This window comes from Micropterus salmoides, unplaced genomic scaffold (genome assembly GCF_014851395.1).
Source record: "Micropterus salmoides isolate LMB-PRFRI ecotype aquatic unplaced genomic scaffold, ASM1485139v1 Ms_hic_scaffold_10, whole genome shotgun sequence".
Taxonomy (NCBI): domain Eukaryota; kingdom Metazoa; phylum Chordata; class Actinopteri; order Centrarchiformes; family Centrarchidae; genus Micropterus; species Micropterus salmoides.
The window spans coordinates 7,926,721-7,938,476 of record NW_024040041.1 but is presented as its reverse complement, the minus strand read 5'-3'; the positions used below and the strand labels follow the sequence as shown (position 1 = coordinate 7,938,476).

Below are 11,756 nucleotides of genomic sequence, written 5' to 3'. Positions count from 1 at the left end.
TTCACAATGTTAACCATTTATCTCGAATGTCTAACTGGACATCGCATGTTTATTATTGCCTTACACGTCCAAACTGATGCTAAAGGGGTACCCAGTGCGTTAAAAAGTGATGCAAGAGGGTCTTGACCAAGCGTCCATATGTGACGAGTTGGTAGTGAGAATGTGCAGGTTTACTTGTCAGAAGGAGCAGGCTACTACTGTGAAAACAATTCTGTACTGTTTTCTGTGATGGTCGAGGAGCTTTCCTAAAACTGACGCATTCACTTCATTCAGTGGGCATTCAACTGTTAGTAGGCAAGTGCGTCCCACGATAGAAAAATACCCACAATGCACTTGATGCTTACTTTTCTACCTCAAAGCTGTTTTCAGAGCAGCGATGCTCCTATAAGCTGGTTGTAGGGCTGACAATTTACAGACATGAGGAAGCTGAAGCTTATGACATTTTGGATTTGATTATGGCAGATGGTTATCACAAAGTAGTTAAGCGTCGGTATTGGGGCTGATCCTGCCATGTTTTAAAAAACAAATGTCCCACACGTGTGGAATTTAGAAGACATTGACCAGGCAGGAAGGTTCTAATCTAAAGTTATCGAGTTATGAGGACTGTTGGTCCAGTATTTTGAGAGTTTGAACCATATTAGGGATTGTAAGTCAGGATACCTCTCCTGCAGTGATTTTTACCATTAAAAAAACCTGTCTGTTGGTCCCCCAACTATTTTGAAGCGTAATACTGTAATGTTAATGAGTTGCAAATGTCTGATGTGATGTTTACACAAGAGATACCAGTGGTTGTCAGATTGTCACAGTTTGGTTAGGTCTAGGCACCAAAAGGTTTAGGAAAAGATTGTGGTTTGGGTTGAAATAAGTACGTTATGTGATAAAAGTCACATATGTAACATTGTGTAACTTATGAGTCAACTTAGACTTTTGGTTTCAGATGGTGGATGGGTTACACTGGAGTGATTTGAAAGCGCAGGGCGTCTCAAACAGATGCTGAAGAGTATCTTGTGGGGCTTTCTCAAAGCCTCAGTAATTGATGCTCTGTGATGAGACCGGGCTGGGATCTCTTGTGTGATGTTCACACAAGAGACAACCAGTGAGAACACCAGTGTTGATATCATTATTTGTTCAAGTGATGAGGGCTTTGCTTTCAGGAGGCCAACTTTTCTGATTCAGTGAAATTGTGTTTGACACGGAGTTTCGGTCTGTCATGAGTAGAGTCACATGTGACTTGTTGCTTAAGGAACAATAAACATGCAACAAAATGACAGTTCATTTCTTGCTGTGGTTTTAGGGGCTTTGCCAGTAATGTCAACAAGAAAACATGTTTTATTTTTAAAAACTACCTCTCATGTGAGTAGTGCATAATTCATCTTTCTTAATTGCTATATGTCAACATTTCTTCTGTGTCCACTTTCATCCCCACTAATAATTCCAAGAATGTTTTTAATGATGACCATTTCAGCACACCATTAAGGATAACAGCTGGGACCCGGCCTGACTCTGCGTCAGTCTGTAAACCATCTAACTATAAAGTGCATCCAGAAAAACAGGTTAAAATGCACTGTGTGCTCAGTGACTAGCCAGCTTTGCCAGCAGCAGTTTGGCCAAGTATTTTTCTGTCTCTGAGTAATATTGGGCGCATAATGCATCCAGAAAGTATTCACAGCGCTTCACTTTTTTCCACATTTTGTTATGTTGCAGCCTTATTCCAAAATAGGTAGGTTGGTTTATGTATATATAAAATATAATAAGTTATAGAGTGAAATTGAGTTTTGTAACTCCCCTCTTGCTACATAGCAGACAATATACATTAATACAGAATCAATTATAAAAAACATGGTAAACAGAAATAAACTATCATCAATGGAGCAGTGCTGAGGATGAATTAGAGTTTAAGAGTCTGATAGCTTGGGGGAAAAAGCTGCTCTGCAGTCTGGTGGTGTGGCAGCAGAAACATCTATATCTCTTCCCAGAAGGCAGCACGGTGAACAGGCTGTGACTGGGTGGGTACTGTCCTTTAGTATCCTCTGGGCTCTGCTTAGGCACCTCACCTCACCGATATCACTGATGCTCAGGAGATGGGTACCAATGATCTTTTGAGCAGTTTTAATCACCTGCTGCAGAGCCCTCTGGTCCTAGGTTGTGCACATTCCATGCCAGTTAGTGATGTTTCCAGTCAGGATGCTTTCTATTGCTCCTCTGTAAAAGCTGACAAGAACTTGGCGTGGGAATTTGGCCTTCTTAAGCTTCCTCAAGAAATAGTTGTTTTTTAAGCTTCCTTCACCAGCGTGGAAATCTTCCTTATATGAAGTCTCATCATTGTTTGAAATCCGGCCGATGATGGTGGTGTCGTCCGCAAACTTCACAACAGAGTTCTCTCCATGACGGGGGATGCAGTGGCGGGTGTACAGCGTAAACGGGGTGGGGGTGGGGGGCTGAGCACACAGCCCTGTAGGGGTCCAGTGTTGAGCACTAGAGTGGAGAAGATGGATGGTTTGAAAGAGGTGTCAAGGAAGCCATCTACACCAGGGTTGAGAAGCCGTCATTGAACAGGGGAGGAGGTCTACGCCACCACTTATCCCCCACTTACAATGCTGTCCTTTCATCACTTCCCAGGAAACTCAACAAACGTAACCTATTGGCCTCAGGTGAAGATACCAACGATGGTCGTTCAGTCTTGGCCACAGGTAGTCTTAACGACTGTCGTCACAGCAACAAGGAACACTAACGAACCAGCGGTATCGACGATCCCAGCTAACGACCCCACTGAGGTTAAATAGCTGAGTTTCCCTGCCCGTCTGTCAGAACTGAAGAAGTCCTTTGGATGAGGGACGTAACGTCTTCCAGTATCTTCAAACAAATCCAGTTGCCCTTGACTTTGAGCTCCTTTGAAGAGGAGGTGAGTCCGCAAATCTGAACTGACTGGGGTCTGTTTGTGAGGAAGTCCAATATCCAGTTGCAGAGTGTTGTATTTAAACCCATATAATAATAAAAATATATAATAATAGATGAAATTCATTATTTTCCTTAAAATTCTATAAACAACACCCCATAATGACAATGTGAAAGAAATACCGTCTTTGCAAATTTATTAAAAATTAAAAACGAAAAAAAGCACATTTACATAAGTATTCACAGCCTTTGCAATGACACTCAAAATTGAGATCAGGTGCATCCTGTTTCCACTGCAAATCATTGAGATGTTTCTACAACTTGATTGGTGTCCACCTGTTGTAAATTCAGTTGATTGGATATGGTAGAGAGGAAAACCTACCAGAAGAACAACCATCTCTGCAGCACTCCACCAATCAGGACTCTCCCAATAAAAGGCACATAACATCCCGCCTGGAGTTTGCCAAAAGGCACCTGAAGGACTCTCAGACCATGAGAAACAAAATTCTCTGGTCTGATGAAACAAAGATTGAACAATTTGGCCTGAACGGCAAGCATCATGTCTGGAGGAAACCAGGTACCGCTCACCACCTGGCGAAACCCATCCCGACAGTGAAGCATGGTGGTGGCAGCATCATGCTGTGGGGATGTTTCTCTGCAGCAGGAACTTGGAGACTAGTCACGATTGAGGGAAAGATGAATGCAGCATAGACATCCTTGATGAAAACCTGCTCCAGAGTGCTCTGGACCTAAGACGAAGGTTCATCTTCCAACAGGACAATGATCCTAAGCACACAGCCAAGATAACAAAGGAGTGGCTATAGGACAACTCTGTGAATGTGGCCCAGCCAGAACCCAGCCTTGAACATCTCCGGAGAGATTTGAAAATGGCTCTGCACCGACGCTCCCCAACCAACCTGATGGAGCTTGAGTGGTCCGGCAAAGAAGAATGGGGGGAAACCGCCCAAAAATAGGTGTGCCAAGCTTGTAGCATCATACTCAAAAAGATTTGAGGATGGAATTGGTGCCAAAGGTGTTTCGAAAAAGTATCGAGCAAAGGCTTTGAATACTTATGTACATGTGCTTTTTTTTGTTTTTTTTATTTTTAAATTGTTTGTCGGGATATTGTTTGTTTGTAGAATTGAGGAAAATAATGAATTTCATCCATTTTGAAATAAGGCTATAACATAACAAAATGTGGAAAAAGTGAAGTGATGTGAATACTTTCCGGATGCACTGTATGCCCACCATTACACAACATAATTTAAAAAAAAAATGAGCAAATTGCTGATGGCAAAGCTGTCTAGACAATGTGAGCACGCACATACCATTTTAACCTGCTTTTTCTGAACCCCAAAAGCAAAAGAATGTAAATGTAAATGCTCCGTACTTGTATAGCGCCTTTCTAGTCTTTTCGACCACTCAAAGCGCTTTTACACTACATCTGCATTCACCAGTCACACACATTCATACACTGAGCCTAAGTGCTCAAACGGAAACTAACATTCACACTCACTCATACACTGGCGGAACAGCCGCCAGGGGCAATTCGGGGTTCAGTATCTTGCCCAAGGACACTTCGACATGCAACCAGGGGGAGGGATTGAACTGCCAACCTTCCGATTAACGGCCAACCCGCTCTACCTCCTGAGCCACAGCCGCCCCATGAAGAAGAGTTCACTGTTCTGGTGTCAGTGTGACCCTTACACAAAATTACAGCTGTTTTCTTTTTTCTTTGTTGGTAATCACAGTGGCAAAGAAAGTACTATGTAAGGAACATTTCCAGGTGTTTAATATTTAGTTCTTATAGTCTGTCTTCCTGAACATCACTGACTCACAATAACACACTAGGATGGAAGAAAACTAATTCTCATTTTTTTCTCAGCTGCGGGCACAGTCATCTTCCTAATCACAGACTTGCTCTTTATTTCAATGACAATGACATTTTGGGCTGTGCTGTGGCATCGGTGTTGCCTCAAGAAGCTGCTAATGGCTGCAAGCGTACAAGATCAGAGAGGAGGAAGGATCATGTCATGTTCTCTCATATAAATACAGGAATCTCATGTCATTTCTCTTATCCTTATACATATTCAATTGGATTTTAAATCTACTTCTTCCTTTTTTTGCAAAGAATTAGATTAAATCATCTTTAAAACATGGAAAACTGCCTGCTGAACACATTTTGTAGTTGAAAGAAGTGTAGATAAATACTAACAAGACTAGTTACTAGTTGCTAACATCAGCGTGCTAACATGATCACAATGCCAATGCTAACATGCTGATGTTAAAGCTGGTATACAGTACGTTTACCATGTTCACCGTCTTAGCATTTGTAGCATGCTAACATGTGCTTATTAACAGTAAACACAAAGTACAGCTGATGATAAAGGCCATGTAGATGTTCTGCAGGTATCTGATCATAAATCAAAGTATTGGACAAATAAAAACATTGACTTAATGATAGCGCTAGATGAAGTTAAAGGATCACTGACATTATTACAGTTCCTCTTGAGGTGAAAATGAATGTCCGTACAAAATTTCATAGCAATCCATGTTAAGATATTTCAATCTGGATTTGAAGATTCAGTGTGTCAGTTTTAGTGGCATCTAGTGGTGAGGGTTGCAAACTGCAACCGACGACTAACTCACTGTTCACGCCTCCCTTTGCAAGTGCATAGGAGAAGCTAGGGTGGCCGACGCACTCTGTCGGATCTTGTGCTAAAAAATACCTGTGGTCCTCCATTTGTCCAAATTTCACTTTTCTTCTTACTTCTAACAAAACAGGCGACTACTACTACTACTACTACTACTCTTTCTTCTAGTGAAGAAACACACTCTGTAGAGCCGTTTGGGCTACTGTAGGAACATGGCGGCGCAACATGGCGACGTCCATTTAAATATACATAGAAACTGTAGAGAGGATTTGATTTACAAAGAAGCTCAAAATGGAACGCATATTGACTTCCCCTTTTTCCCAAAAAAGGACTGATCGTCTGAAAGAAAAAACGGCAGGTGACAATAAATGATCAATGCTTGTGTGTTGGGTTCACATCTTTACTGAGTCACAGTTCCAACACATTTCACCAGCAAATGACAGAGGAGGCAACACAGATGAGGGGAGGGACTAAAACAATCACAAAAACACAATCTGTAAAAGCTTTTTGTCATTGAAAAATTATTGTAGTTAAAAACCTGTGTTACACCGTAAGACAGTGGAAAGAGAAGACGACGGAGAGGTGTCCTATGTAAGGTTGAGCACAGACACACAAACAGTACCGGGCTCCCCTCCCTCTCTATAAAACTCAGCTTTTTGTTGACACAATCAACAGGCAGAATCTCTCATAAAACACTAGCATTTTCTCTTTCCTCTGGCCCCCCCATGTGTTAATGTACAGGTGGTGCATGATCGCAGCTGTTGTGGATACATTCAATGACTGACGCAGGGACACCGTACACAGAGAAACACACACTTAGCAGCAACAAACAGCAGAGATAAAAGGGACAAGAGACTAGAGTAAGGGCACGAAGAAGAGAGACAAACAGCTTCCTGTCAGAATAATCATTTTTCTCTTAGTGACTGTGATTTTTAGGCTCTCTGAGCATTTCAGTACGATACTGAATGTTTTATTTTTTATGCTTCCCTGTGTTGCCGGGCAGGAGAAAACAGCAGGATCCATCATCCCATCTTGCATTTGTTACATAATCTGGATTATCCTCCATTATCATCACGACTCGGCCCAGCCAGTCCTCCGTCCCATGGCGAAACACACACATACAGAGAGAAAGAAGACAGAGTAAGAGTGATCATCGCCTCTCATCGCCATCAAGTTCCTCTGTTAGCCTTCGCTTCTTACTCTCCTTTCAGAGTCTGTGGCTGGCAGTGGGCAGCTAATAATCCTGTGACCCCTGACCCTAGCAGAGGTCAGAGACATAGTCAAAATCCTTGAAATAGTCCTGTTCCTTGCGGGAGAGGGTGCGGCGCTCGCGGGGCGGCGTGAGGGCAGGAGGCTCGGCCGTGAACTCCACGTCAAAGTTGCTGACATCTTCTTTTCCTCCGATGTTCGGGACGAACGGGGGCGGGACTTTCCTCTGAAGTAGTGCCTCCCAGTCCATACCCTAAATGACATTTACATTCAGTTTCTCATCATGATGCTCTCCCAGTAATGTTAAGATTCAAAACTAGGCACTCACCCTGAAGAAAGGTTGCTTTTTGACATCTTCAGCATCCTTTTCTCCAGAGCCCAGTCGTCTTTCAGGATTCCTTCTCAACAACTAGCAACGAAACAAAAAGTAACAACACTGAAAATGTAAAATGTATATGTAATGTCATACATTTGCATTTTTCCCACATTACAAGCAAAAGAGAAAAGAAGGTCAAATTAAATTGGAGAATTGTGTGAGTGAAGTCTTACCCTTCTCATGATGCCGATGGCTTCAGTGGAGAGGAAGCGAGGGTAACGCACTTCATCATTCACTATGCTGTCAAAAACCTCCTCCTCATCATCACCTGGGAACGGAGACTAAAAGAAACAGACACGTATTATTCTGCATTGCCTTACATAGTATGCCGGGCCTCAAATTAATTGTAGTCTTTATTATTAGTCATTACAAGTCTTTCTAGTGTCTAGTTTCTAGTGGTGTTAAAGCACCAGCAAGACTGAGCTTGTGTTCCATAAGGGGAAACAGGTAGGGATGTCCCGATCAAGTTTTTTGGCCCCCAATCACAATCCGAGTCACTTGACAATATAGAGCTTCTGGAGATACCAAGTCCCGATCCGACACTTTTCCTACATAATACAGTTGCACAGTGCACACTTCAAGTACATTAAAAGTTATTAAAATCAAGGGTACCGGCGCCAAAACACATCCATCACTATTGCCCTATTCTCTCACACCGCTCTGCTTCTAAGCTCAGTACACTGCAACACGTGCAGGTCTACAGAGAGTTCCCAACTCAAACCATGATCCAAGTTGGATTCATTTTTCACAAGGCTTAAAAACCTTGTAATTATCTTCAGCGCTCCCTTATGTCGGAAAACAAAATTTAGGTTTTCACTTCAGTGTAATCATGAAATCAATTCTAAAGTGTCATGCACTCCCACAGATTATGACAGAAATTTACTGTACATGTAATTATTTAACATGTAAATAATAAGTGCCACATATCGTTGAATAATTAAATAATTGCTGTTAACAACTGAGAGGCGAAGATTATGAGTCCGTCTCTCACCAGTTGTATTATTAGATTTAGTTCTATGGTTTTCTTTCTCTCTTCACAGAATAAAATAAATTTGTTCTATCAACTGTTCACTCCACTAAAGGCCCTCTCTTCCTGATTGTTACTGAAGATCAGAAGTTCCTCAGCTTCTCTTTCGGCTTTAAAGGAAGAGTCTGGCATTTTGGGGAATACACTTACTCACTTTCTTGCAGAGAGTTTGATAAGAAGATCAATACCACTCTCATGTCCGTACAGTAAATATTAAGCTACCGCCATCAGCCAACTAGCTTAGCTTAGCATATAGAGTGGGAGCAGGGGGAAATAGATAGCCAAAAGGCTCTGCTCAAAAGGTAAATCTGCACCTCTAAAATTCCCAAGATCATCCGTTATATCTTGTTTGTTCAATTTTAAACAACAAAACCAAAGTTCAGTTAAAGTGTGATTAAGATGCATTTTAGCATCTTTGATGGATAATAATAATTTAAAAAATGCCTATAAAGCTGTGTTCTTACCTCCCCGACCAGCATCTCATAGATGAGCACCCCGAGCCCCCACCAGTCGACTGCTCTGGTGTATGATGTGTCTGTCAGCACCTCTGGGGCCAGAAACTCAGGTGTCCCACAGAATGTACTGGTCCTGTCCCCATAACCCATGCCTTAGTAAGAGAAAGACATTAAGAGAAAATGAAACGTGAGAGTAGAGTGGGAGTAATGAGAGACATATCAATGCTAGTCAAACAAATGATGTAAAGTAGGAGCAAATTTTCTTTAATGTATGGAACGTACCTGGTTTGCAAAGGGACAATATGATAAATAAATAATGGACACTCGCCTTCTTTACAGAGCCCAAAGTCTGCTATCTTCACAAAACCCTCTGTGTCTAGCAGCAAGTTGTCCAATTTAAGATCCCTGACAAAGAAAAGAAAGGGGAGTTATGCTGTGAAGAGAGAGCCTCCCGCTTGTGCAGTACATGCCGTGTGTGGAGGGCAAAGATGGAGACAATCCAAGTACTCACCGATATACAATCTTATGGTCATGAAGAAACTGCAGTCCCAAGACCACACAACCTGAGTAGAACCTGTTGGATAAACAACGGACAGAAAGACAGAGAACTGAACATACAAGCTACTGCATATTGACGCCTCATATGGTGCACAGACAAAAGACACATAGAGCAAGAAGACACAAATACCCTGTCTCTTCTCTTTAACACACACACACACACACACGCAGACAGCAGAACTCACACAGCACGTGGCTCGGAAAAGACGTCCGCATGTATGTGCATCATGAGGTCTCCTCCCGCCGTGTACTCCATGACAAAACACACATGTTCGGGTGTCTGGAAACATGCAAACAGGTTGACCAGGAAGGGGTGGTGGGAGCCATTGACCGTCTCAAAAATCCGCTTCTCACACATCAGACTGGAGACAGACAATGGGGGGGTGAGGCATTAGTTACTGCACGAGGTGTAATCATAAGGTGAATTAGCTTTGTCGTGTAGGTGAGACTTGGTTGAGGTAACCTCTGCTGTGTCGTAAACTACGCTTACCTTTCAACTTCATCCCTAGCAACAATGTCTCCCTTCTTCAGGGCTTTGATGGCGTAAAGGCTGCCTGTCTTTTTGTACTCCGACAACAACACCTGAAAAGATTTACATGTGAGTTATTGCTAGAAATAAATCTTGTGAAAAGACCAAAACCCACAATGTGCACATTCCTCAAACAGGAGGAAAGTAGTGCATTTGCAGAGGACTACTTTCAACCGCAGATTAGTAAACGTTTAGGTGCTCCAGTTGAGTGGTTCCTCCAGTTGGACGGTGTATGTGGAATTGACTCAAGAAAAACTACAGTGTGTGTGTTCTTGACAATGAAGGAACATGGCACCCGGTGCTACATTGCGGCTCACTGATGTGTTTTTAAAAGTTTTTGGACAACAATGGAGCTCTATGTCACTGAGATATTAGACACTGAATACAAAGGCCATTGTTGTTAGTAGGATCAATTTATTATTGGTTGTGATCTTTTCATTGGATTTGTTGATAAGAAACATGTTGAAAATTACCAGCCTAAACAATAATGCCATTAAATTTCAATAGTTTATTTCTTTCTGGTTTGGTTTAACTTTAACCATCAAGCTTTGCCACAGTGTCAGGTGGCAACGTAATAATTAAAGTGTTCATTAATCTGAGATGTATAATGCTATGAAATGCTACAGAAGTAATTTCCAGGAAATACAATTTTATCTTTATATTTTTGGCCACTCAGTCAGGCACTTATCACCTCCAGAAAACACACAGCAACACTTTGTATCATTAAATAACAACAGCTGCCTGCTGCTGCTGGAGACACGGTTGATGACAGGAAATGAGCTGAAACTTGCTAAAATGCTCTATAGAGCTGAGGAGAACTGTTGGGTGATATTTCTCTGTAGCTTTGACACTACAGCTTTCACACAACACATAGTAATTTGATCCATTATTAATATAAAATATTGATTTTTTGAACATTGAATATTTTGCTATAAATATTTTAGAGGATAAAACTAGTCAAACGGATACCAAAGAAATGTTTTCATTCCATAAAATATATTGCAGAGTTATGGTACTGTGAAGAGGCTGATGTGCAGGTTTTGTTCAGTACCTTCCCAAAGTGACCCCTGCCGAGCACTGCTACCAGCTTGAAGTCCTGCAGGCAAAGAGGGCCTGTGGTGGGTCTAAGAGAGATTATAGGCAGATTATAGGCAGTGCATGCAACCCAACATTACATAACATGCTGTCATATTTATGCCTCTTATGTTTAACAACACTTGTTGCCATCTTGTGTTTTTCTATGAAAAGGGTGAAAAGGCTGTTCAGTATGTGACTCTGAAGTGTTTATTCAGTATTTCACATTTGGGGCGACATATGCTGTAATCCACATTAATGATGACTTGGCTTGGCAACCAGGTGCTAAAAAAAAGAGGTTGCAACACAGGACCATATTGTGTGTGGGGGTGTGTTTCTGGTGTCTAGCTGTGTTGGCCATATTGCAAAAAGATATGCTCAAGTGTGGTTTTAATATGTGTGTGTGTGTGTGTGTGTGTGTCTGTGCACCTGCGTAAAGAGTTCTGGGACAGCGATCTGGTTGGATGCTCGTGAACAGGAACATCCGGCATGGATGGGGGCTCAATAACCGGTGTCTGTTCCTGTGAAACACCGCAGAGACAAAAACGAAGGTGAATGGAAAGGAGAAAATGAGAACCAGTAAAAAGAGTACACAGAGGGAAAACACCATAAAGGCAGTAACAGAAAATGAGGGAGAAGTGAGGACAAAATGATTGCTGACATCTGTAGTGACCTTCAGTCACAACAGACAAACAGACAGTGACGTTCGCTCATCATGTCCAGTTGACAGATCCCCTGCTGGCTGACCGCCTCACTCCTCCCCTCTTCTTGTCCTCTCTACTCCTTTCTCACTGCTAATTAGTTCTCCAAAAAACAGCAGAGTAATTAATCCCATAATACTTCAACCCCGTTGAACACACCATCTGCCACAGGGTCTCTCTGTGCTTGTCTAATTCTGTGTCTGCCTGCCGCTCTGGTCCCTGAAATTCAAATTGGCTTTATTGCAATGATTTGAGCAGAACAGAGCACTGTATTGCCA

At 42.1% G+C, this 11,756-nt stretch overlaps 1 protein-coding gene across 4 annotated transcripts in view; it reads right to left on the bottom strand.

Moving 5' to 3' along the window:
- Positions 1-5,931: 5,931 nt before the first annotated feature.
- The window catches only part of LOC119883191 (serine/threonine-protein kinase N1-like), a 39,094-nt gene continuing 33,269 nt past the window's right edge, over positions 5,932-11,756 (bottom strand). For all 4 annotated transcript variants that reach the window (XM_038693771.1, XM_038693777.1, XM_038693766.1 and 1 more), the window contains 10 exons: positions 11,207-11,298; positions 10,755-10,827; positions 9,665-9,756; positions 9,360-9,536; positions 9,128-9,190; positions 8,945-9,021; positions 8,626-8,768; positions 7,308-7,415; positions 7,087-7,167; positions 5,932-7,011 (listed from right to left, as the gene is read on the bottom strand). In XM_038693771.1, the coding sequence (XP_038549699.1) occupies positions 6,808-7,011; positions 7,087-7,167; positions 7,308-7,415; positions 8,626-8,768; positions 8,945-9,021; positions 9,128-9,190; positions 9,360-9,536; positions 9,665-9,756; positions 10,755-10,827; positions 11,207-11,298 (1,110 nt within the window). In that variant the 3' untranslated portion in view covers positions 5,932-6,807. The remainder of the gene's footprint in view (positions 7,012-7,086; positions 7,168-7,307; positions 7,416-8,625; positions 8,769-8,944; positions 9,022-9,127; positions 9,191-9,359; positions 9,537-9,664; positions 9,757-10,754; positions 10,828-11,206; positions 11,299-11,756) is intronic.